Source organism: Malus domestica, chromosome 02, assembly GCF_042453785.1.
Source record: "Malus domestica chromosome 02, GDT2T_hap1".
In the NCBI taxonomy this organism is placed as follows: domain Eukaryota; kingdom Viridiplantae; phylum Streptophyta; class Magnoliopsida; order Rosales; family Rosaceae; genus Malus; species Malus domestica.
In genome coordinates this window covers 284,292-306,442 of record NC_091662.1, presented here as the reverse complement: position 1 = coordinate 306,442, position 22,151 = coordinate 284,292, and the positions used below count along the sequence as shown (strand labels likewise).

Genomic DNA, 22,151 nt, shown 5'->3' with positions numbered 1-22,151 from the left:
TTGGCCATTGGATTTCCATGACACGCCCCGACCCAATATCCCCAGATACCCAGATAGGCACGTGTTGATCGACACTCGAGAGTGACGAAACCATTTTAACATGCATGCAAATTAAAATATGTGGTTAGAAAGAATATTCTAATGCAAAACTATGTTCAGAGCATACAACTAATTAAGAATAATGTGAATGAATTATTATGGAAAAGTACGAACCGAGGAATAGGTCCTACACAGAAAAGGCTCGAGATTCCTAAGCAGAAGTGCCCTGATACCGGGATCGTGTGCCTCGATTCTAACTCCTAAGGGGGCGCAAAACAAAAGGTGAGTGGACTAAAGTTTATAATAATAATACTAATAATAAGAAAACCATTTTCTTTCCGAATATACTAACTCCCTGTTTTGAACACATAAATAATACTATATAGTAGGTTTTTTGAAAACTCTAGCATACCATGAAAATCATTTGTAAAACATGTGTATGTGAATCCGTGCTAATATAGCCGCCTGAAGACAAATCCATGAATCTCGTAAATCAAAACAATGGTAATATCTTCGCCTAAAGGCAAATCCGTAAATCTCATCAATTATGTACTCTCTCTAGGGCTATCATAGTCACTCGAAGGCAATACATGTCCATCACCCGAAGGTGAAGCTGTACAACACTAGGTTACGCCAATGAAGAAACATGGTAAGCCCCATCACCCGAATGTGAAGTTGTACAACTCTAGGTTATGCCAGAGAATAAATATATAACATCACACACCGACATTAGCCGTGGCTAGTGAAGCTGTTCGATACTGGTCGCCGGTGAAGCTAGGGGTATATCATAAATCTCCTCAACAGTGTCCTATGGCCATAGACGTCTTCATACCAATGTTGTGTGGATGTGATGTATGATAGATAAGCACCAAAAACATACCTCAAAAACTCATATTAAATCCGGAGCTCACAAGCTCTCAAGGCCTCGTTTCATAAATCCATGATAACGCATATTCATAAATCCGTAGATTCCATATTTGAAAATAGAATTGCATATACGAGAATCCAATAATTCATAACCTTTAATAAAACGCAAACTCAATAAATCATAAATATTTCGTAAAAACAATTTAAATAATTCATAAATATAGAAATCCGTAAAACATAATATAAAACACAAAATATGCAATGCATGCAAGCCTAATAATTTATAAAAACATGCAATTTAAGAAGGGGTCCACTCACAATATTCCATTGTTGAGGAGTCGCTTGAACTAGAGAGGATGGTGCCGCTTCCCATCAACGCACCTAAACACATTTTGATTGAACGAATTAAAAAGATTCATCCCGAAGTGGAAGCACGACTGCAACAATCTCAATAGCGATATAAAAGGTCGTCATGACAAGCATCGTTTGTCATGCAACTTCAAAGAAAAGGCGACGTAATATGATTACAATTACAAGGAGAAGGAAAAAAACGCGAGGCTATCAGTTACGAACCGTTCAAAATCCTTAAACAAACTGGTGATAATGTCTTCCAACTCGATGTACCACAATGCATGGTTATGTACTCAATTATCAATGCCGAGAATTTGAAGCTCTTTGAACCATCTATGTTGGATGATGATCCTGACGAAGACACTCGTCTCCCTTCAGTTGATGACTTAAGGATGGAGCAAGAAGATGCTTTAGAGACGACATTATCTTGGAGCAAAAGGTCCATGAAACAAGACATTGGAAGTATGAAATTTTTTGCATTGGCAAGAAAATACAACTTTCTAGCAAATCAAAGTGGTATGAACGAGACAAGGCAGAAATAGAATTTCCTCATTTCATGATTTAACTTAAAGGAAAGGGATCCTCTCCGGATCTTTTTCTACCAAATTCACCTAGTTCGGAATCTGGGTCGTTGGATTATTATAACTTTTAAAGGGTTCTCCTGTTTGTAACCGTTTGATCAAAATCCAACAGCTCAGATCCCAGACTAGATGGATTTGGTGGAAAGGGATCCAGAGATGATCCCTTTCCTAAATTGAGCAGGAGCTTAAGGTTCTTAAATGGGAGAGATTTTTCAGTGTGACGGGAACAAGAGGTGGTGCACCACGTGTCATTATACAAATGGTAGGATATGTGTGTTAAAAAGTTAATAACTTAAAAAATACAATTTTTTACCACTTGTATAAAAACACATGGTATACCATTCGTGTTCTGATCAGATGGAAAAAAATTTCCTTAAATGGGGGAGCAATGATTCATGAGGATCCTTGGAAATATTAAACTATAATAATTGATTCATGAGCCCACAGTTACTTTGGCAATATTAAATTATAATAGTTGATTACAAACACTGATGATAATTACAAATACTATTCTTTATTTATTGGTGGTTTTAAACTAATACGTTTGAAACACCACATATAGTGAAGGTTTGTATTAGTCAAGCTTTTTAACCATTCAATGTTGGGGTGTGTTATCCACACACCCTTTTTTACTTCTTACACATTCTTTGTTAATTTCTGTTCGTTGATCTTATTCAATTCATCCGATCCGAAGGTCAAAAATCAAAAAAATGTGGGAGAAATAAATCACACCCCTCAATGTTTATGGTATAAAACCTAATTATTATTTTAAGAAAGCTAATATTAGATTATAGAAATATATAAATACGTGAAGTTGTGAATGAAATGGTAGGCAATTTGAAAAGCAATTCAAAGCTTCTTTATTAGCTTCTTCATTTTCTTTCTTAATTAGTTTCGTCTCATTTAATGGAAGGCCAATTCGAAAGAGAAACCGACACTCCATTTTTTTAAAGTTAGGAATTAATAAGTTCTATCACTAATAAGTTTTGGATTCCAGTGCTAATCGTCCATCTTTTAACCAGACACGGTTTCCTTCTTGTTTTTTCTTCTTAAAAAACAAAAGACAGCACATGTTAAAAAAGTTTTTCCATATATCCTATTGTTTATTAAAAAGGAGATTATTTCTTATTGGTGACATATTATTTAATTTCTTATTGGTGACATAAAATTTGAATTTCTTGATTGAGCATTAACATGTCATGTTGATAAAAGGTGGACCACTTTAACAGATTGTGTTCGCGTTATCTTTTAGCTTAACGCTGTGTTTGGTTTATTCACCATAAATACCACGTCAACCAGTTGACAAAGCGGGTCAGGTTGGAAAAAAAAGAAAACGTAATTGAAAGATCTACTAGACTTGGTGCTTGATATCATTAAGCAAATCAAGACATTTATTTAAAATTAAGGTGAGGGATCAAGCACAGTCCTCATCGGGATAATAAGCTTGCCACAAACCTGTAGAGAGATAAACTTGTAAATGTATAAGAAAGCATTTGCATTTCATAGTAGACGATTATACCCTATACCATATAGCTAAAGGTTGAGACTTCGGAGCCATGGAGAGCCTAATGAAATCATTCTCGGGAAACTACCACCACCTGCTTTCCCACATTGCGGCCGGCAAAGAGCCCTATCAGAGCAGCTGGAGCGCTCTCAAGGCCTTCCACTACATCTTCCACATAAGTTATCTTCCCTTCTTTTATGGCCGGCAGAACCATTTCAAGAAACTTTCCGTAAAGGTGGTAGTAACTAGAAACCCAGAAACCTTGCATGCGAATCTGTTTAATGATCAGATACATTAAATTGTGACAACCTTCAGGCTGGTCAAGGTTATACTGCGAGACCATCCCACAAACTGCAATCCGGCCATGGAGCCTCATGTTTTGTAGCACTGCATCAAGCATTTTTCCCCCAACGTTTTCAAAGTATATGTCGATGCCTTCAGGAAAGTATCTGGTAAGCAAATCACATATTTAGACCATAAGCAAACACCGAAAACCATGGAATATATCTACAAAGAGGACAAAGACGTGAGTATCTCTTCAACAGCCACATGCTCCCACCGTCACATTTCAACTTACTTTTTCTCTGTTTTAGGAATTGGGGACTAAATCACTAAAGCATGACTTTAGAGATTGCTAATGCCTTTATTGGACTTTCCCCTCGTAATTAAGACACATGTAAAAGCTTTAAAATAATAGTTTGATTCTGATCAACATATAAATACTGACCTTTTTAAAGCTGCATCCAAATCAGGCTCTTCTTTATAATTGAAAGCTTTGTCAAACCCAAACTTGTTCTTCAGCAGATCAACCTAACCTCAGAAATGATATAACATGTTAAAATACAGCAAGAATGGTTAAAACATTGTCATTTGAAATACGGAAAACTGTAGGAATGAGACCAAAAAAGCTCATAGATGCGCATTTCTCTGTAATTTACTAAGTAGCATATGCTTGCGGTATCATATGATACGAACAATTTGCCAACTAAATGAGGCAGGAGGTTGAAAACAGGTCAAAGCTGAATTTTACGCACTTGGTTATGAAGATAAAGGGTCACCAATATCTGTACATTCCAATAAGTTCTCGTAATTTTCCCCTTTTCTATTAGTCAAAATTTCACTGTTGCCAATTTGGCATACATCACTTAATACATATTTCTAAACCAAGAATAATCATCCGATTGAGTCACAATCACAGAAGATATAGTTGACATCGACCACTAAATTTGCAATAACTGACCTTTTCTTTGCTTCCAGCACTTCCAACAACATAGCAACCCAACGACTTTGCAAATTGGCCAACAAGCTGACCTACCGCCCCAGATGCTGCTGAAATGAAGACCGTCTCTCCCTTCTTAGGATTGCAGACCTCATAAAAACCAGCATAAGCAGTCATTCCAGGCATACCTATATAAAATGAATACATTAGATGAGCGTAGCATCAAGTAAATATATCATGCATTACAAACCCATAAAACTAAATATTTGGTTGAATTATTAAGGATGGATCACTTCAGCAATTGCATACAATCAAAGAACAATGCTACAGATGCATAGGACCAATTGATTATGTAAGCTAAATCATTTCCGTACTTCCAAATCAAAATGCTATTATGAAAAGGAATATGTTGCATCGGTTTGTGAAGATATAGTTTACAAAGAGCCGTGAGAATCAACAAATCAGTTCACATTTGTAGTATGATAGAGGTCACTGGAGGCAGAATACAACTAGAGATACAACCATACAGAATCCTTCCGTAAGGGAATGCTACTTTTTTTAAGAAGAAGATTATTACGACACAATCAATTCACTCCTGAATTCAGCACGAGAATAGTCCAATGGTAAATTACGGTACTCAAACATGCAACATGAATTCAATACAATCCATGTCCCACAAAAATGATTCGCAAATTTCATTCAACGGGTACCATCATAATAGATACAAGAGTTGAGATAGGCTAGATCCTTGTGGCAGAACAAATTTTTAAATGAAATAAATCCGAACGCGAGGGAAATAGCAATAGCTAATATATAGTAGCATACCAAGAATTCCAGTATAGTAAGAGAGAGGCACATCAGTGTGCTGAATCTTAAACAAAGACTCTGTTGCAGTGATAACACTGTACTCTTCCCACCCGGTTATTCCCCAAATGAAGTCGCCTTGCTTAAACTTGGGATCTCCGGATTCCAAAACTTTGGCAACTCCATATCCGACTATAGGCTGCCACATCATTTCAAATTTCAATATCTAACGGTAAATAAAGAGATAGTACAACATCGAATACCTAAGTTGTCTCAAACTGTAAATCATTAAATCATCCCAAACATCAACAAATTGTAATCCGAAAAACGAGGCTATCTGTCCAACAAGATTAGTACTTGGGCTACTCGGTCACATTATTCAATACTAATATTACATGATAGATCATAAGGAAGCGAACTTTCAAACTTGAACAAAAGGGAAAGGGCACATATGGTGACTGACCGAACCGGGTTTGAAGGAATCCGTAAAACTGGGGCCAGGTTCACGCTTGGTCATGCGGTTTCTAATATAAGGGTCGCAGGACAAGTAGAGGTTCTTCACCAGAACCCCTTTTGAACCTTCTGGAAGCTTGAGCTTGGTGGTGGCGGCGGTGAGTTGCATGTCAGATTCTTTGGGGAAGCCGGTCACATAGTCTTTCAGTAGCACCTGCTTGTTGCTGATCACTTCCTCTGTACTCGCCGCCATTGATGGATTGCTGCTTATTTCTCTTCCTTATCTCTTTTTACCAGCTGTCTCTCTCTCTCCCTCTCTCTGTATAGGCGGGCGGAGCCGAGGAGAGCGGTATGAGCGATATGGAATGGGAATTGGTGTTGAATGTAGTCCCATATTAAGAAAATAGAATATAGTCCCATAAGTCTACGGTTCGACTTCTAATAAAGTTTATTGTCAATGACATTTAGTCCCATATTATCCTGAAATTTAATACTTAGAAATTGATGATTAAGTTAAGATAATATTGATGTTTTGGAGTGAACTAATGGTCTGTCTCTCTAATTAAGTTAAAATAATTTTATCCTTTTTATTTTGGTATGTCTCTCTAGGGGTATCATAATCACCCGAAGGCAATACATGTCCATTACCCGAAGGTGAAGCTGTACAACACTAGGTTGCGCCAATGAAGAAACATGGTAAGCCCCATCACCCAAATGTGAAGCTGTACAACTCTAGGTTATGCCAGAGAATAAATATATAACATCACACACCGACACTAGCCGTGGCTAGTGAAGCTGTTCGATACTGGTTTCGCCAGTAAAGCTAGGGGTATATCATAAATCTTCTCAATAGTGTCCTATGGCCATAGACGTCTTCATACCAATGTTGTGTGGATGTGATGTATGATAGATAAGCACAAAAAACATACCTCAAAAACTCATATCAAATCCGAAGCTCACAAGCTCAAAGCCTTGTTTCATAAATCCATGATAACGCATATTCATAAATCCGTAGATTCCATATTTGAAAATAGAATTGCATATACGAGAATCCAATAATTCATAACCTTTAATAAAACGCAAACTCGATAAATCATAAATATTTCGTAAAAACAATTTAAATAATTCATAAATATGGAAATCCGTAAAACATAATATAAAACACAAAATATGCAATGCATGCAAGCCTAATAATTTATAAAAACATGCAATTTAAGAAGGGATCCACTCACAATATTCCATTGTTGAGGAGTCGCTCGAACTAGAGAGGATGGTGCCGCTTCCCATCAACGCACCTAAACACATTTTGATTGAACGAATTAAAAAGATTCATCCTGAAGTGGACGCACGACTGCAACAATCTCAATAGCGATATAAAAGGTCGTCATGACAAGCATCGTTTGTCATGCAACTTCAAAGAAAAGGCGACATAATATGATTACACCTTGGTAAGGAGCGGTTACAAGGAGAAGGAAAAAAACGCAAGGCTATCAGTTATGGACCGTTCAAAATCATCAAACAAACTGGTGATAATGTCTTCCAACTCGATGTACCACAGTGCATGGTTATGTACTCAATTATCAATGCCGAGAATTTGAAGCTCTTTGAACCATCTCTGTTGGATGATGATCCTGACGAAGACACTCGTCTCCCTTCAGTTGATGACTTAAGGACGGAGCAAGAAGATGCTTGAGAGACGACATTATCTTGGAGCAAAAGGTCCATGAATGAAACAAGACATTGGAAGTATTAAAATTTTTGCATTGGCAAGAAAAGACAACTTTCTTGCAAATTGTTGAGCACAAATTGTACATAATATGTAAACTAACAATTTACTGGACACAATTTCACCCTCGTTCATTTTTCTGAAGAGGGTTTTATGAATTCGAGTTCGACCCATTCTAGGCTATGCGCCTATTAATTACAACCATTCTTTTGGGAAAAGAATACCCTTTGATTCCAATTCGAATAAAATGTAACTTGAGGATTTTGATGTTTGTTTGATTTTGTGACTGCACCTAGGTCGAACCCTAGATTGCCTACGTACCCTCTTGAGGGATCAAGTCACTCGTAGTTCATGGTGTTTGGGTCTTGATGCCTCGTGCAGTTTCAGCTCGTGCGGGCGAGAACTTTAAGCCATTGGAGCGTTTTGATGCCTTGTGCAGTTTTAGCTCATGCGGGCGAGGAGCATAGTGCCTTATGCAGTTTCAGCTCATGCGGGCGATGAGCATTTGAAAATTTGATATGGCTTCATGCCATTTGAGACTTTGATACGGCTTCGTGCCCTTTGAAACTTTTCTTTGGCTTCGTGCTATTTTGGTATTTGATGGTAGGAGTGAATTTAGTTTATATAAACCAGAGATTCGTTTCGGTTTCACGGTTGCGTCTAAAACTTGATATTAGACTGCCTACGTATCTTTAACAGAATCAAACCGGCGTAGTTCGTTAAAAATTTGTTACTTTGTTTGGATTTGGTGTGGCTTCATGCCATTTGAATTTTGATGTGGCTTCGGAGCTTTCCAAGTTCCAATAGGACTTGTCTTCCAATTTCAATAATTTGACTTCCCATTTCAATAACCACACTTCTTCCCCACGTGAGATGCATACTTTTCTTTTGAACCTACTTTGAATTTTCAAACCTTCACAAAACAAGCTTTACTTTTTTCATGCTTTTAAGTTTAGGAAAACTAATGAAAAGGGCTTGAAAACTTTGAGTTTTAATGATAAGGACAAAATAAAGGGTAAAGTGTATAGTACCAGGATTGACTTTTTAGTGTAAAAATGTGGTTTTTCATTAAAGTGAACAGTACCGGGAGCTTTTCGTTAAAGTTCCCTTTAAGTTTTCACAACTTCCCACGTGGGTTCGTGATTTTCAAGAAGCTTTATCCACCCTTCTTTTTATTTTTTCTTCTCTTTGCCGCAACTTTCCTTTGGTGGGGGGGTTCAAATCCTATATCAATTGTTCTTTGGCAAATTTTTGTTCTGTAGCAAACTTGTCCCTTTTTCTAGAGAACCACCTGCATGGATTCCCAACTTGTTTTGCTCTTCATCACGTGAAAGGGTTAGGGAGCTTTGATTTCCTCCCAGCACACTTGCCCATATTTTTGTCTTGTTTTTTTGTAGAGCCAATAGCCTCTTTATTGTAGGTGTACCTTTGTTAGGACTTTTCTAATCATCTTTTTTTCTTTTGACTTTTCCTTTTCCACCTAGAAGCTTGCTGCAACACTTTACATGATGAATAAAACTATCTTCTTTTTCCTGGAACATTTTTCGAAGGATGAAGCGGCAGCAACATTTCCTTCTTTTGTAATGCCTTGCCCAATAAATTTTGAGAAAGGTTAGGATCCCATGGCCTTCCCCTTTTGTCTTTCACGAGAATGTCTTCTCAAAGGAAGTCGATAGCAAGCCTTATTCTCCCCTTTTTTGTGAATTAAACTTGTTCGAATGTAACTTTGCCACCCTTTCCTCTCATCGTCAACAACCTTTTTTCCTTTTTTTCTTCACTCGACGGCTGCGACGGGGTTCTTTGTTGTTTATTTTTTTGATGGAAGCATCCTTCTCTTTTTTTTGGTGTGACTTTAAAGCTTTCCTCTTCTTCTTCACGTGGGCAATTTTCCATATGAGTTGCTGATTTCAGTTAGCATTTCCCCTCTCTCGTTTTATATTCTTCTTTGAACTTTTCAAACCTATTTAAACATGTGATTTCGAACCCATCAGACCTAAACTTACGACCAATCTGACATCAAGCTTTACACTTCTTTATTTAACTTTAAAGGTCTCCAATTCCAATGGGACTTCTAATTTCAATCGACCTTACTTTTCCTTTATATGAGCAGATTCCCACGTGATGAACAAAACTATTTCTTTGTTCCTCTTTTTTCTAGAATGTCTTCAAAGAATGGAGCAGCAGTAACGTGTCAAATTCTTTGGTGATCTTATGAAGGACAGGCTTTTGAGGACATGGTCTCCATACTTCTTGTTCTCAAAATTATGTTGAGCAAAAATTGTACATAATATGTAAACAAATAATTCACTCGACACAATTTCACCTTCGTTCATTTTTTCGAAGAGGGTTTTATGAATTTGAGTTCAACCCATTCTAGGCTATGCGCCTATTAATTACAACCCTTCTTTTGGGAAAGAAATGCCCTTTGATTTTATTTCGAATAAAATGTAACTTGAGGATTTTGATGTTTGTTTGATTTTGTGACTGCACCTAGGTCGAACCCTAGATTGCCTACGTACCCTCTTGAGAGATCAAGTCACTCGTAGTTCATGGTGTTTGGGTCTTGATGCCTCGTGCAGTTTCAGCTCGTACGGGCGAGAACTTTAAGCCATTGGAGCGTTTTGATGCCTTGTGCAGTTTTAGCTCGTGCGGGCGAGGAGCATAGTGCCTTATGCAATTTCAACTCATGCGGGCGAGGAGCATTTGAAAATTTGATATGGCTTCATGCCATTTGAGACTTTGATACGGCTTCGTGCCCTTTGAAACTTTTCTTCGGCTTCGTGCCATTTTGGTATTTGATGGTAGGAGTGAATTTAGTATATATAAACCAGAGATTTGTTTCGGTTTCACGGTTGCGTCTAAAACTTGATATTAGACTGCCTACGTATCTTTAACAGAATCAAACCGGCGTAGTTCGTTAAAAATTTGTTACTTTGTTTGGATTTGGTGGCTTCATGCCATTTGAATTTTGATGTGGCTTCGGAGCTTTCCAAGTTCCAATAGGACTTGTCTTCCAATTTCAATAATTTGACTTCCCATTTCAATAACCACACTTCTTCCCCACGTGAGATGCATACTTTTCTTTTGAACCTACTTTGAATTTTCAAACCTTCACAAAACAAGCTTTACTTTTTTCATGCTTTTAAGTTTTCACAACTTCCCACGTGGGTTCGTGATTTTCAGGAAGCTTTATCCACCCTTCTTTTTATTTTTTCTTCTCTTTGCCGCAACTTTCCTTTGGTGGGGTTCAAATCCTATATCAATTGTTCTTTGGCAAATTTTTGTTCTGTAGCAAACTTGTCCCTTTTTCTAGAGAACCACCTGCATGGATTCCCAACTTGTTTTGCTCTTCATCACGTGAAAGGGTTAGGGAGCTTTGATTTCCTCCCAACACACTTGCCCATATTTTTGTCTTGTTTCTTTGTAGAGCCAATAGCCTCTTTATTGTAGGTGTACCTTTGTTAGGACTTTTCTAATAGTAGGAAAACATCTTTTTTCTTTTGACTTTTCCACCTAGTAGCTTGCTGCAACACTTTACATGATGAATAAAACTATCTTCTTTTTCCTGGAATATTTTTCGAAGGATGAAGCGGCAGCAACATTTCCTTCTTTTGTAATGCCTTGCCCAATAAATTTTGAGAAAGGTTAGGATCCCATGGCCTTCCCCTTTTGTCTTTCACGAGATGGCCTTTTCAAAGGAAGTCGATAGCAAGCCTTATTCTCCCCTTTTGGTGAAAGATGAAGAAGAAAGCAAATTTCTTCTTTCTCTCCTGCAAAAGTCGAGAGGAAACAAAACAACAAAGAACAAATTTAAAATAAATTTATACCTTCCTGCTCTTGGCTGTTTCTTTTTTTTTGTTTCTTTTTCCTTATGTTTCTCCCTTGCTTTCTTGCGTTGTTCTTCTTTGTTGTCCGTACTTCTCTGCTGTCTTCTCCGTGTCCTGCTCTTCTTCCTTTTTTTGTTCCTTTGTGCTCTTCTCTATCGTCCTTTTTTTTTTGTCGATCTCCCTCTTTTCTGCAGCGTCTCCCCTTCCTTTTTTCTGTCCCCCGTGTGCTTCAATTTCTGCGGCGTCTCCCTCTTTTTTTCGTCCTCCTTTTTTTGCTGTGGTTTCCAGAGTTCTTACGTGGGGGAGGATAGAGGCCTTTCTTTTCGCCACTTTCTCTTAAACTGACTCCACTTTTCTTTTTGTTGTAGAAAATGGGGGAGCCGCTGATTTTGTATGTTTCTTCCCTCTTTTGTAGGGAAATGCATCTTTTATTTTATTTTATTTATGGATGTACGTAAAGCCCATCCTCATTTTTGATAGGCTGGATTACATCTTGTTTTGCCTTGTAGTTTGATCCAATTTGTATGGACCTTATTTTTTATACGTCATGTATTTTTATTGTTCAAGACAAATGAAAGTGGTATGGACGAGACAAGGCAGAAATAGAATTTCCTCATTTCATGAATTAACTTGAAGGAAAGGGATCATCTTCAGATCTTTTTCTACCAAATTCACCTAGTTCGGGATCTGGGTCGTTGGATTATTATAACTTTTAAAAGGTTCTCCTGTTTGTAGCCGTTGGATCAAAATCCAACAACTCAGATCTCAAACTAGATGGATTTGGTGGAAAGGGAACCATAGATGATCCCTTTCCTAAATTGAGCAGGAGCTTAAGGTTCTTAAATGGGAAATTCCAGTGTGACGGGAACAAGAGGTGGTGTACCACGTGTCATTATACAAATTGTGAGATATGTGTGTTAAAAAGTTAATAACTTAAAAAATACAATTTTCTACCACTTGTATAAAAACACATGGTATACTATTTGTGTTCCGGTCAGATGGAAAAAAACAATGATTCATGAGGATCCTTGGAAATATTAAACCATAATAATTGATTCATGAGCCCACAGGTACTTTGGCAATATTAAATTATAATAGTTGATTACAAACACCGATGATAATTACAAATACTATTCTTTATTTATTGGTGGTTTTAAACTAATACGTTTGAAACACCACATATAGTGGAAGGTTTGTATTAGTCAAGCTTTCTAACAATTCAATGTTGGAGTGTGCTATCCACACACTTATTTTTACTTTTTATAGGCTTTTTGTTAATTTTTGTCTGTTGATCTTATTCAATTCATCCGATCAGACGGTTAAAAACCAAAAAAATATGGAAGAAATAAAAATGGGTGTGTGGATATCACATCCCTCAATGTTTATGGTATAACCTAATTATTATTTTAAGAAAGCTACTATTAGATTATAGAAATATATAAATACGTGAAGTTGTGAATGAAATGGCAGGCAATTTGAAAAGCAATTCCAAAAGCAATTCAAAGCTTCTTTATTAGCTTCTTCATTTTCTCTCTTAATTAGTTTCGTCTCATTTAATAGAAGTCCAATTCGAAAGAGAAATCGACACTCCATTTTTTTTCAGTTAGGAATTAATAAGTTCTATCACCAATAAGTTTTGGATTCCAATGCTGATCGTCCATCTTTTAACCAGACACGGTTTCCTTCTTGTTTTTTCTTCTTAAAAAACAAAAGACAGCACACGTTAAAAAAGTTTTTCCATATATCCTATTGTTTATTAAAAATGATGTTATTTCTTATTGATGACACATTATTTAGTTTGCAAATTTGGTTTACCTAGTATTACTTCCTATGACACAGCACAAACACGGGCAAAAATTTGAATTTTTTGATTGAGCATTAACATGTCATGTTGATAAAAGGTGGACCACTTTAACAGATTGTGTTCGCGTTATCTTTTAGCTTAACGCTGTGTTTGGTTTATTCACCATAAACACCACGTCAACCAGTTGACAAAGCGGGTCAGGTTGGAAAAAAAAGAAAACATAATTGAAAGATCTACTAGACTTAGTGCTTGATATTATTAAGCAAATCAAGACATTTATTTAGAATTAAGATGAGGGATCAAGCACAGTCCTCGTCGGGATAATAAGCTTGCCACAAACCTGTAGAGAGATAAACTTGTAAATGCATAAGAAAGCATTTGCATTTCATAGTAGACGATTATACCCTATACCATATAGCTAAAGGTTGAGACTTCGGAGCCATGGAGAGCCTAATGAAATCATTCTCGGGAAACTACCACCACCTGCTTTCCCACATTGCGGCCGGCAAAGAGCCCTATCAGAGCAGCTGGAGCGCTCTCAAGGCCTTCCACTACATCTTCCACATAAGTTATCTTCCCTTCTTTTATGGCCGGCAGAACCATTTCAAGAAACTTTCCGTAAAGGTGGTAGTAACTAGAAACCCCGAAACCTTGCATGCGAATCTGTTTAATGATCAGATACATTAAATTGTGACAACCTTCAGGCTGGTCAAGGTTATACTGCGAGACCATCCCACAAACTGCAATCCGGCCATGGAGCCTCATGTTTTGTAGCACTGCATCAAGCATTTTTCCCCCAACGTTTTCAAAGTATATGTCGATGCCTTCAGGAAAGTATCTGGTAAGCAAATCACATATTTAGACCATAAGCAAACACCGAAAACCATGGAATATATCTACAAAGAGGACAAAGACGTGAGTATCTCTTCAACAGCCACATGCTCCCACCGTCACATTTCAACTTACTTTTTCTCTGTTTTAGGAATTGGGGACTAAATCACTAAAGCATGACTTTAGAGATTGCTAATGCCTTTATTGGACTTTCCCCTCGTAATTAAGACACATGTAAAAGCTTTAAAATAATAGTTTGATTCTGATCAACATATAAATACTGACCTTTTTAAAGCTGCATCCAAATCAGGCTCTTCTTTATAATTGAAAGCTTTGTCAAACCCAAACTTGTTCTTCAGCAGATCAACCTAACCTCAGAAATGATATAACATGTTAAAATACAGCAAGAATGGTTAAAACATTGTCATTTGAAATACGGAAAACTGTAGGAATGAGACCAAAAAAGCTCATAGATGCACATTTCTCTGTAATTTACTAAGTAGCATATGCTTGCGGTATCATATGATACGAACAATTTGCCAACTAAATGAGGCAGGAGGTTGAAAACAGGTCAAAGCTGAATTTTACGCACTTGATTATGAAGATAAAGGGTCACCAATATCTGTACATTCCAATAAGTTCTCATAATTTTCCCCATTTCGATTAGTCAAAATTTCTCTGTTGCCAATTTGGCATACATCACTTAATACATGTTTCTAAACCAAGAATAATCATCCGATTGAATCACAATCACAGAAATGCCATCTAAGATATAGTTGCAATCGACCACTAAATTTGCAATAACTGACCTTTTCTTTGCTTCCAGCACTTCCAACAACATAGCAACCCAACGACTTTGCAAATTGGCCAACAAGCTGACCTACCGCCCCAGATGCTGCTGAAACGAAGACCGTCTCTCCCTTCTTAGGATTGCAGACCTCATAAAAACCAGCATAAGCAGTCATTCCAGGCATACCTATATAAAATGAATACATTAGATGAGCGTAGCATCAAGTAAATATATCATGCATTACAAACCCATAAAACTAAATATTTGGTTGAATTATTAAGGATGGATCACTTCAGCAATTGCATACAATCAAAGAACAATGCTACAAATGCATAGGACCAATTGATTATGTAAGCTAAATCATTTCCGTACTTCCAAATCAAAATGCTATTATGAAAAGGAATATGTTGCATTGGTTTGTGAAGATATAGTTTACAAAGAGCCGTGAGAATCAACAAATCAGTTCACATTTTTAGTATGATAGAGGTCACTGGAGGCAGAATACAACTAGAGATACAAGACTTGAGATAGGCTGGATCCTTGTGGCAGAACAAATTTTTAAATGAAATAAATCCCAAGGCAAAGGAAATAGCAATAGCCAATACACAGCAACATACCAAGAATACCAGTATAGTAAGAGAGAGGCACATCAGTGTGCTGAATCTTAAACAAAGACTCCGTTGCAGTGATAACACTGTACTCTTCCCACCCGGTTATTCCCCAAATGAAGTCGCCTTGCTTAAACTTGGGATCTCCGGATTCCAAAACTTTGGCAACTCCATATCCGACTATAGGCTGCCACATCATTTCAAATTTCAATATCTAACGGTAAATAAAGAGATAGTACAACAGCGAATACCTAAGTTGTCTCAAACTGTAAATTATTAAATCATCCCAAACATCAACAAATTGTAATCCGAAAAACGAGGCTATCTGTCCAACAAGATTAGTACTTGGGCTACTCGGTCACATTATTCAATACTAATATTACATGATAGATCATAAGGAAGCGAACTTTCAAACTTGAACAAAAGGGAAAGGGCACATATAGTGACTGACCGAACCGGGTTTGAAGGAATCCATAAAACTGGCGCCAGGTTCACGCTTGGTCATGCGGTTTCTAATATAAGGGTCGCAGGACAAGTAGAGGTTCTTCACCAGAACCCCTTTTGAACCTTCTGGAAGCTTGAGCTTGGTGGTGGCGGCGGTGAGTTGCATGTCAGATTCTTTGGGGAAGCCGGTCACATAGTCTTTCAGTAGCACCTGCTTGTTGCTGATCACTTCCTCTGTACTCGCCGCCATTGATGGATTGCTGCTTATTTCTCTTCCTTATCTCATTTTACCAGCTGTCTCTCTCTCTCCCTCTCTTTATATAGGCGGGCGGAGCCGAGGAGAGCGGTATGAGCGATTTGGAATGGGAATTGCTGTTGAATGTAGTGTAAAGGTATAAAGGCACAGGGTCAATCCAATGGTTGATGTGCAGCCAAGTGTCAATAGATTAAGTTGATGAGTTTGTTATGAGTTTGCTTAATCTGTAAGGAATGTGAAGAGTATATAAAGAGATAGTGTGTAAGCAATTCTAAGTGAAATGAAATATACAAAATTACTTTCTCAGTTTCTCTCTAACACTCCTGTAATCTCTTTCTCTTAAGTGTGAAATCCTTCATTGTTAAAGCTTCAAGCTTCTCCTTTAACATGGTATCCTCGCCGGGAACAGATGGCGTTTATCGATCCTGATCAAGTGTTGCTTCCGCTATCTTCAATCTTCTCTTCTCAACTACTTCCCTGAATCCGTGGTATGTCATTTTCTTTCTTCGATCCTCTCTGATATGGTGAATTATAATCTACAAGTCGGTTGTGTTTCTTGCACATGACCTGTTTGATGATATGTGTGAATGATGGTATCTGTGAATTTCTTCTTCTACAATCTTGGATCTCTGTTCTGAAAAGTGCAATGCATTTGATCGCAAACCCTACCTTCTCAATTTCTTCAAGAATCTCTCAATTTCTTCAAGATTTCTCCTGTTTCTATAAGAATTTCAAAAGTATGGTGACTACTGCCCAACTTCAGATAGTTCAGTCTCCAATTATGCACTTGATTCCTAATGTGTCGGTCTCTGTGACGGTCAAATTAGATGATACGAATTACTTAGTCTGGCATTATCAAATGCGATTGCTTCTTGAAAATCATGGTATTCTTGGTTTTGTGGATCTTATAACAACAATTCTGGTGGTTCTATCACAATAATTCTGGAGGTTATAGAGGACCAAATCTCAGAGGAAGAGCAAGAGGCAGAACCCACTTTGGTAATAATTCTAGGTTCTTGGGTAACAGTCCTAATAACAGTCCTGGCATACTTGGTCCTGTGAGACCACATGTTTCCACTTGCCCTGAGCATAGCAATGACATACCTGTGTGTCAAATATGAAACAAAAGAGGTCATATTGCTGCTGATTACTTCCAGAGACATTCTTCTACCACTGTTTCATCATCTCCAGTGCAATGCTAAATTTGTTGGAAATTTGGTCATTCTGCAATGCAATGTTACCACAGAACCAATTTTTCATACCAAGGAAGATCTCCACCATCCTCTATTACTGCAATGCATGCTACCTATCAACCATCTGCCCCTCAAGAGCAATTCTGGGTTGCTGATATGGGTGCTACATCCCACATGACGTCTGACTTGTCCAATCTTACTCTTGCCACTCTATTCATTGGCACGGATACTATAACCACTGCAAGTGGTGCAGGTTTGCCCATATCTCACACTGGTTCTTCTGTTTTGCATACTCCAAAACATGCTTTTCAACTAAAGAAAATCCTGCATGTGCCAAAATTATCTCAACATTTGTTGTCTATTTATCGGCTCTGTAAAGATAACAAATGTAGGTTCATATGTGACGAGTTCTCTTTCTGGATTCAAGACAAGATCACAGGGAAAGTTCTTCTTCATGGACTGTGTAGAGCTGGCCTATATCTAATTCCATTATACATACCATAATCCATTGTCAATCAAGCATTAAAGACACCTCACTCACACAAACAGCAGCATTGTTACCTTGGTCATCAAGTGAACACAAATTTGTGGCACAACAGATTAGGCTATCCATCTAATTTTGTTGTTTCTCACATGTTGCATCAATCTCAGGTTCCTTTTTCTGTGGATCCTTCTAAACATGTGTGTATCTCTTGTTTGCAAGGAAAATTTACTAAACTTCCTTTTTCATACCCTGCAAATAAAAATGTAAAACCCTTTGAGGTTATACATAGTGATGTGTGGGAACCATCACCTACTTTGTCCATTGAGGGTTTCAAATTCTATGTACTTTTCATAGATGAATGTACCAGGTTTACCTGGATATTTCCTTTAATGAATAAAAGTTATGTGTTTCATACCTTTATGCAGTTTCATTCTTTTGTACAAACTCAATTTTCCACTGCCATTAAAATTTTCCAAAGCGATGGTGATGGTGAATACACCAGTAACAAGTTCAAACAGTTTCTGTTAACAAAAGGCATTTTGCATCACAAGTCTTGTCCACACACACCTGAGCAAAACGGTCTTGTTGAACGCAAGCATCGGCATATTGTTGAAACTGCACTTACTCTTCTTCAAAAAGCTCATTTGCCTTCACAGTTTTGGTTTCATGCTTGTGCAGTTTCTATCTACTTAATAAACAGAATGCCATGTCAGGTTTTAACCATGAAGTCTCCATACACTTGTCTGTTTCAAAAACCCCCAGTGTTAACACATTTAAAGGTTTTTGGATGTAGTTATTTTCCTCTCTTGAAACCCTACAACACTTCCAAATTCCAACCCAAGACTGCACAGTGCATATTTCTGGGATATGCTGGTCAATATAAAGGGTATATTTGTTTTAATCCCATTACTAGCAAATTTCACGTGTCAAGACATGTTCTTTTTTATGAGCATACTTATCCTTATTTGGATCTTATTTCTAAGTCTCAGGTTACACCATCACTTAGCACGCCTTCTTTAATTGTACCACCATCAGTTACACTTCACAATGTTATTGAATCACACACATTATCATCATTTCCACCATCATCTACATCAGTGCATTTAACCCCTAGAGCTTCAGAGTTTTCTTCTATAACCCCTAGTGCTTCAGAGTCTTTGGCATCTCCAACTATAGCTCCAAAGTGTTTGGCTTCTTCCACCAACCCTATACCTGCCCCTATACCTGTTATTTCTCCACAAGAGACACCATCATCCCTGTTAGCTCATCTTGCACCTACACAGTCTCCAATCCTTATGGATCCTGATTTCCAACAAGAACGTCTAAGTGTGGTTCTGCCTGTACCCTCTGTGAGCTTACACCCCATGCAAACAAGATCCAAAAGTGGGATTTCTAAGAAAAAAACTTTCTTAGCTTTTGTTTCATCCTTACTTGTGCCTGTTATGGAACCGGTTTCTTTCAAGTCAGCTAGTCAAGTCTCAGAATGGCATGCTGCCATGCAAGATGAGATAAATGCTTTGAATGCTCAGAAGACCTGGACTTTTGTTCCTCTTCCTATTGGCAAAAACTTAGTTGGATGCAAATGGGTGTACAAGCTTAAGAGGAATCCAGATGGGTCTATAGCACGGTATAAAGCTCGTTTTGTGGCTAAAGGGTATAGTCAAGAGGAAGACATCGATTATACTGAAACTTTTAGTCCCGTGGTTAAGCCTACTACTGTCCGATTAATCTTAGCACTTGCAGCTCAGTTTAACTGGAGTTTGAGACAGTTGGATGTTCAAAATGCTTTTTTACATGGAGATCTTCTCGAAGAGGTCTATATGAGTCAACCTCCTGGTTTTGTCTGTTCCTCTCATCCTTCAAATTATGTTTGTAAACTCAAGAAGTCCTTGTATGGTCTTAAACAGGCTCCTCGGGCATGGAATGAGAAGTTTACAAGCTTCTTACCGAGCTTAGGCTTCAAAGCCTCTTTTGCCGATCCTTCATTGTTTGTCCAGCAAACTTCCAATGGTATTGTGATTCTCTTACTCTATGTGGATGATATCATCCTTACTGGCAGCAATCCATCTCTTATGTCTAAAGTCATTTTAGCTCTGACACAAGAGTTTGATATGAAGGACTTGGGCATTTTACATTACTTCTTAGGCTTGCAGATCACTTACAAGAACACATGTTTGTTTGTCTCTCAGACCAAATATATTCAAGATCTTCTCGCCAAGGTTGATATGCAAGATGCCAAGTCATGTGCCACACCATGCCTTCCTTATCACAGGCTATCTAAGACAGATGGTTCACCTTACCATAGTCTCGAACACTATCGCAGCATTGTTGGTGCATTGCAGTATTTGACCTTCACTAGGCCTGATATTGCATTTGCTGTTAACCAATGTTGTCAATTTATGCACAACCCTCTGGATATTCATGTTGTTGCGGTGAAACAGATTTTGAGGTATCTCAGTGGCACTCTTGACTATGGCATTCATTTTACTCCTGGCAAATTACAACTTCAAGCCTATAGCGATGCAGATTGGGCAGGGGATCCCAATGATCGTCGATCCACATCCGGCTATATTGTTTATTTGGGTAATACACCTATTTCTTAGGCCTCCAAGAAACAACATACTGTGTCTCGGTCCTCTACTGAGGCAGAATATCGAGCACTTGCCATCACTGCAGTCGAAGTCTCTTGGATACGTCAACTTCTGTGTGATCTTCATGTTCCTTTATATGATGCTCCCATGTTATTTTGTGACAATATTTCTGCTATCGCCCTATCCTCTAACCCAGTCTTTCATTCACGGGTGAAGCATATTGAAATTGACTACCACTTTGTCCGGGAGAGAGTTATCAAAGGTGACTTGGGTGTACAACATGTCTCTTCCAAGGAGCAGTTTGCAGACATTTTAACTAAAGGGTTGTCTACTTCTCTGTTTCAAGATCATTGTTCCAATCTCATGCTTAGTTCTAGTAAGCATGAGATTGATGAGGGATGTAAAGGTATAAAGGCACAGGGTCAATCCAATGGTTGATGTGCAGTCAAGTGTCAATAGATTAAGTTGATGAGTTTGTTATGAGTTTGCTTAATTTGTAAGGAATGTGAAGAGTATATAAAGAGATAGTGTGTAAGCAATTCTAAGTGAAATGAAATATACAAAATTACTTTCTCAGTTTTTCTCTAAAACTCCTGTAATCTCTTTCTCTCTCTAAGTGCGAAATCCTCCATTGTTAAAGCTTCAAGCTTCTCCTTTAACATGTAGTCCCATATTAAGAAAATAGAATATAGTCCCGTAAGTCCACGGTTCGACTTCTAATAAAGTTTATTGTTAATGACATTTAGTCCCATATTATCCTGAAATTTAATACTTAGAAATTGATGATTAAGTTAAGATAATATTGATGTTTTGGAGTGAACTAATGGTCTGTCTCTCTAATTAAGTTAAGATCATTTTATCTTTTTTATTTTGGAAATGTTTTGAATTGAAAATTAATTAGGAGTTTAATAAGGCTGTGAGTATTAAAATTTTAAATTATTACTAATATATATTCTAAAAAATTACGTAAATGACATCTATATTCATTAAACATTAAAGCTTGGGATTTCGATCAAAATCTGAAAAATAATTATACCTCAGTTAATGAACATTATTAACTAGTGACCGAATACTAATTTTTTTAAATAATAACTATCGTTTTAATGCAAGTTGCTATACATATAATAATGCCATGTTTACTAATTAATTATGCATACTTTGCTAGATTGATGAGAGTGGGAGGGAGGGAACTGGGAACTGAAGCACAAGACAAGAGGGGACGAAGAGGAAGTGGTGGTGGCCTGGCCTGGTCTCGTTCGTGAGTCGTTAGTCACCCTTTCCCACTTTGACAATTATATTTTAATTAAAAAATGTCGAGATGGCCGGCCACATAAATATATCTTTATTTCTGATCTTGGTGGATGGATCGATCATATAGATGGATACGTTCGGCTAATAATATTTGGAGAAATATTGAAAAAATTATCTTAAAAATGGGACTGTTTATATATGGGATTATATAAAGGGAGACTTTGGATGCGGTCCTTAGTTATGAATATTCTTTTATTGAAACCTTATTGGTTTTTAATTTTTGATCGAGGTTCCTGAAATTAATGTGATAATTTATTTCTATGTACGTTACTGTATTTTTTAAAATAAAAATTAGAAATTTTAGTTATTTATATAAATGAGATTTTAAATAAAAAAACCATAATTTGTGGGATTAAAAATATTAAAATATAAATATACTATTGTGTGTGTGTGTGTGTGTATAAACATGGGTTGACACACCTCGACCTGAATCAGGACGTGCTGGCCGTCACGTGAGAGTGACGTAAG

The 22,151-nt window shown here is 37.4% G+C and overlaps 2 protein-coding genes and 1 long non-coding RNA gene across 3 annotated transcripts; 1 reads left to right on the top strand and 2 right to left on the bottom strand.

The window, feature by feature from the left end:
* Nucleotides 1-3,210: 3,210 nt before the first annotated feature.
* LOC103406680 (2-alkenal reductase (NADP(+)-dependent)) lies at nt 3,211-6,230 on the bottom strand. The gene is made up of 5 exons (XM_008345671.4): nt 5,829-6,230; nt 5,387-5,564; nt 4,583-4,749; nt 4,070-4,152; nt 3,211-3,791 (listed from the first exon to the last, which is right to left on the bottom strand). Exons 1-5 carry the CDS (start codon nt 6,069-6,071, stop codon nt 3,413-3,415), a joined length of 1,050 nt encoding a protein of 349 aa, XP_008343893.2. The 5' UTR covers nt 6,072-6,230; the 3' UTR covers nt 3,211-3,412.
* A 7,200-nt stretch (nt 6,231-13,430) lies between these two features.
* On the bottom strand, nt 13,431-16,228 carry LOC103426548 (2-alkenal reductase (NADP(+)-dependent)-like). The gene is made up of 5 exons (XM_070804841.1): nt 15,856-16,228; nt 15,414-15,591; nt 14,816-14,982; nt 14,292-14,374; nt 13,431-14,013 (listed from the first exon to the last, which is right to left on the bottom strand). Exons 1-5 carry the CDS (start codon nt 16,096-16,098, stop codon nt 13,635-13,637), a joined length of 1,050 nt encoding a protein of 349 aa, XP_070660942.1. The 5' UTR covers nt 16,099-16,228; the 3' UTR covers nt 13,431-13,634.
* A 149-nt stretch (nt 16,229-16,377) lies between these two features.
* On the top strand, nt 16,378-21,884 carry LOC114826969 (uncharacterized). The gene is made up of 2 exons (XR_003776103.2): nt 16,378-16,592; nt 21,538-21,884. It is a non-coding gene; the product is annotated as an uncharacterized lncRNA (long non-coding RNA).
* The last annotated feature ends 267 nt before the right edge of the window (nt 21,885-22,151 follow it).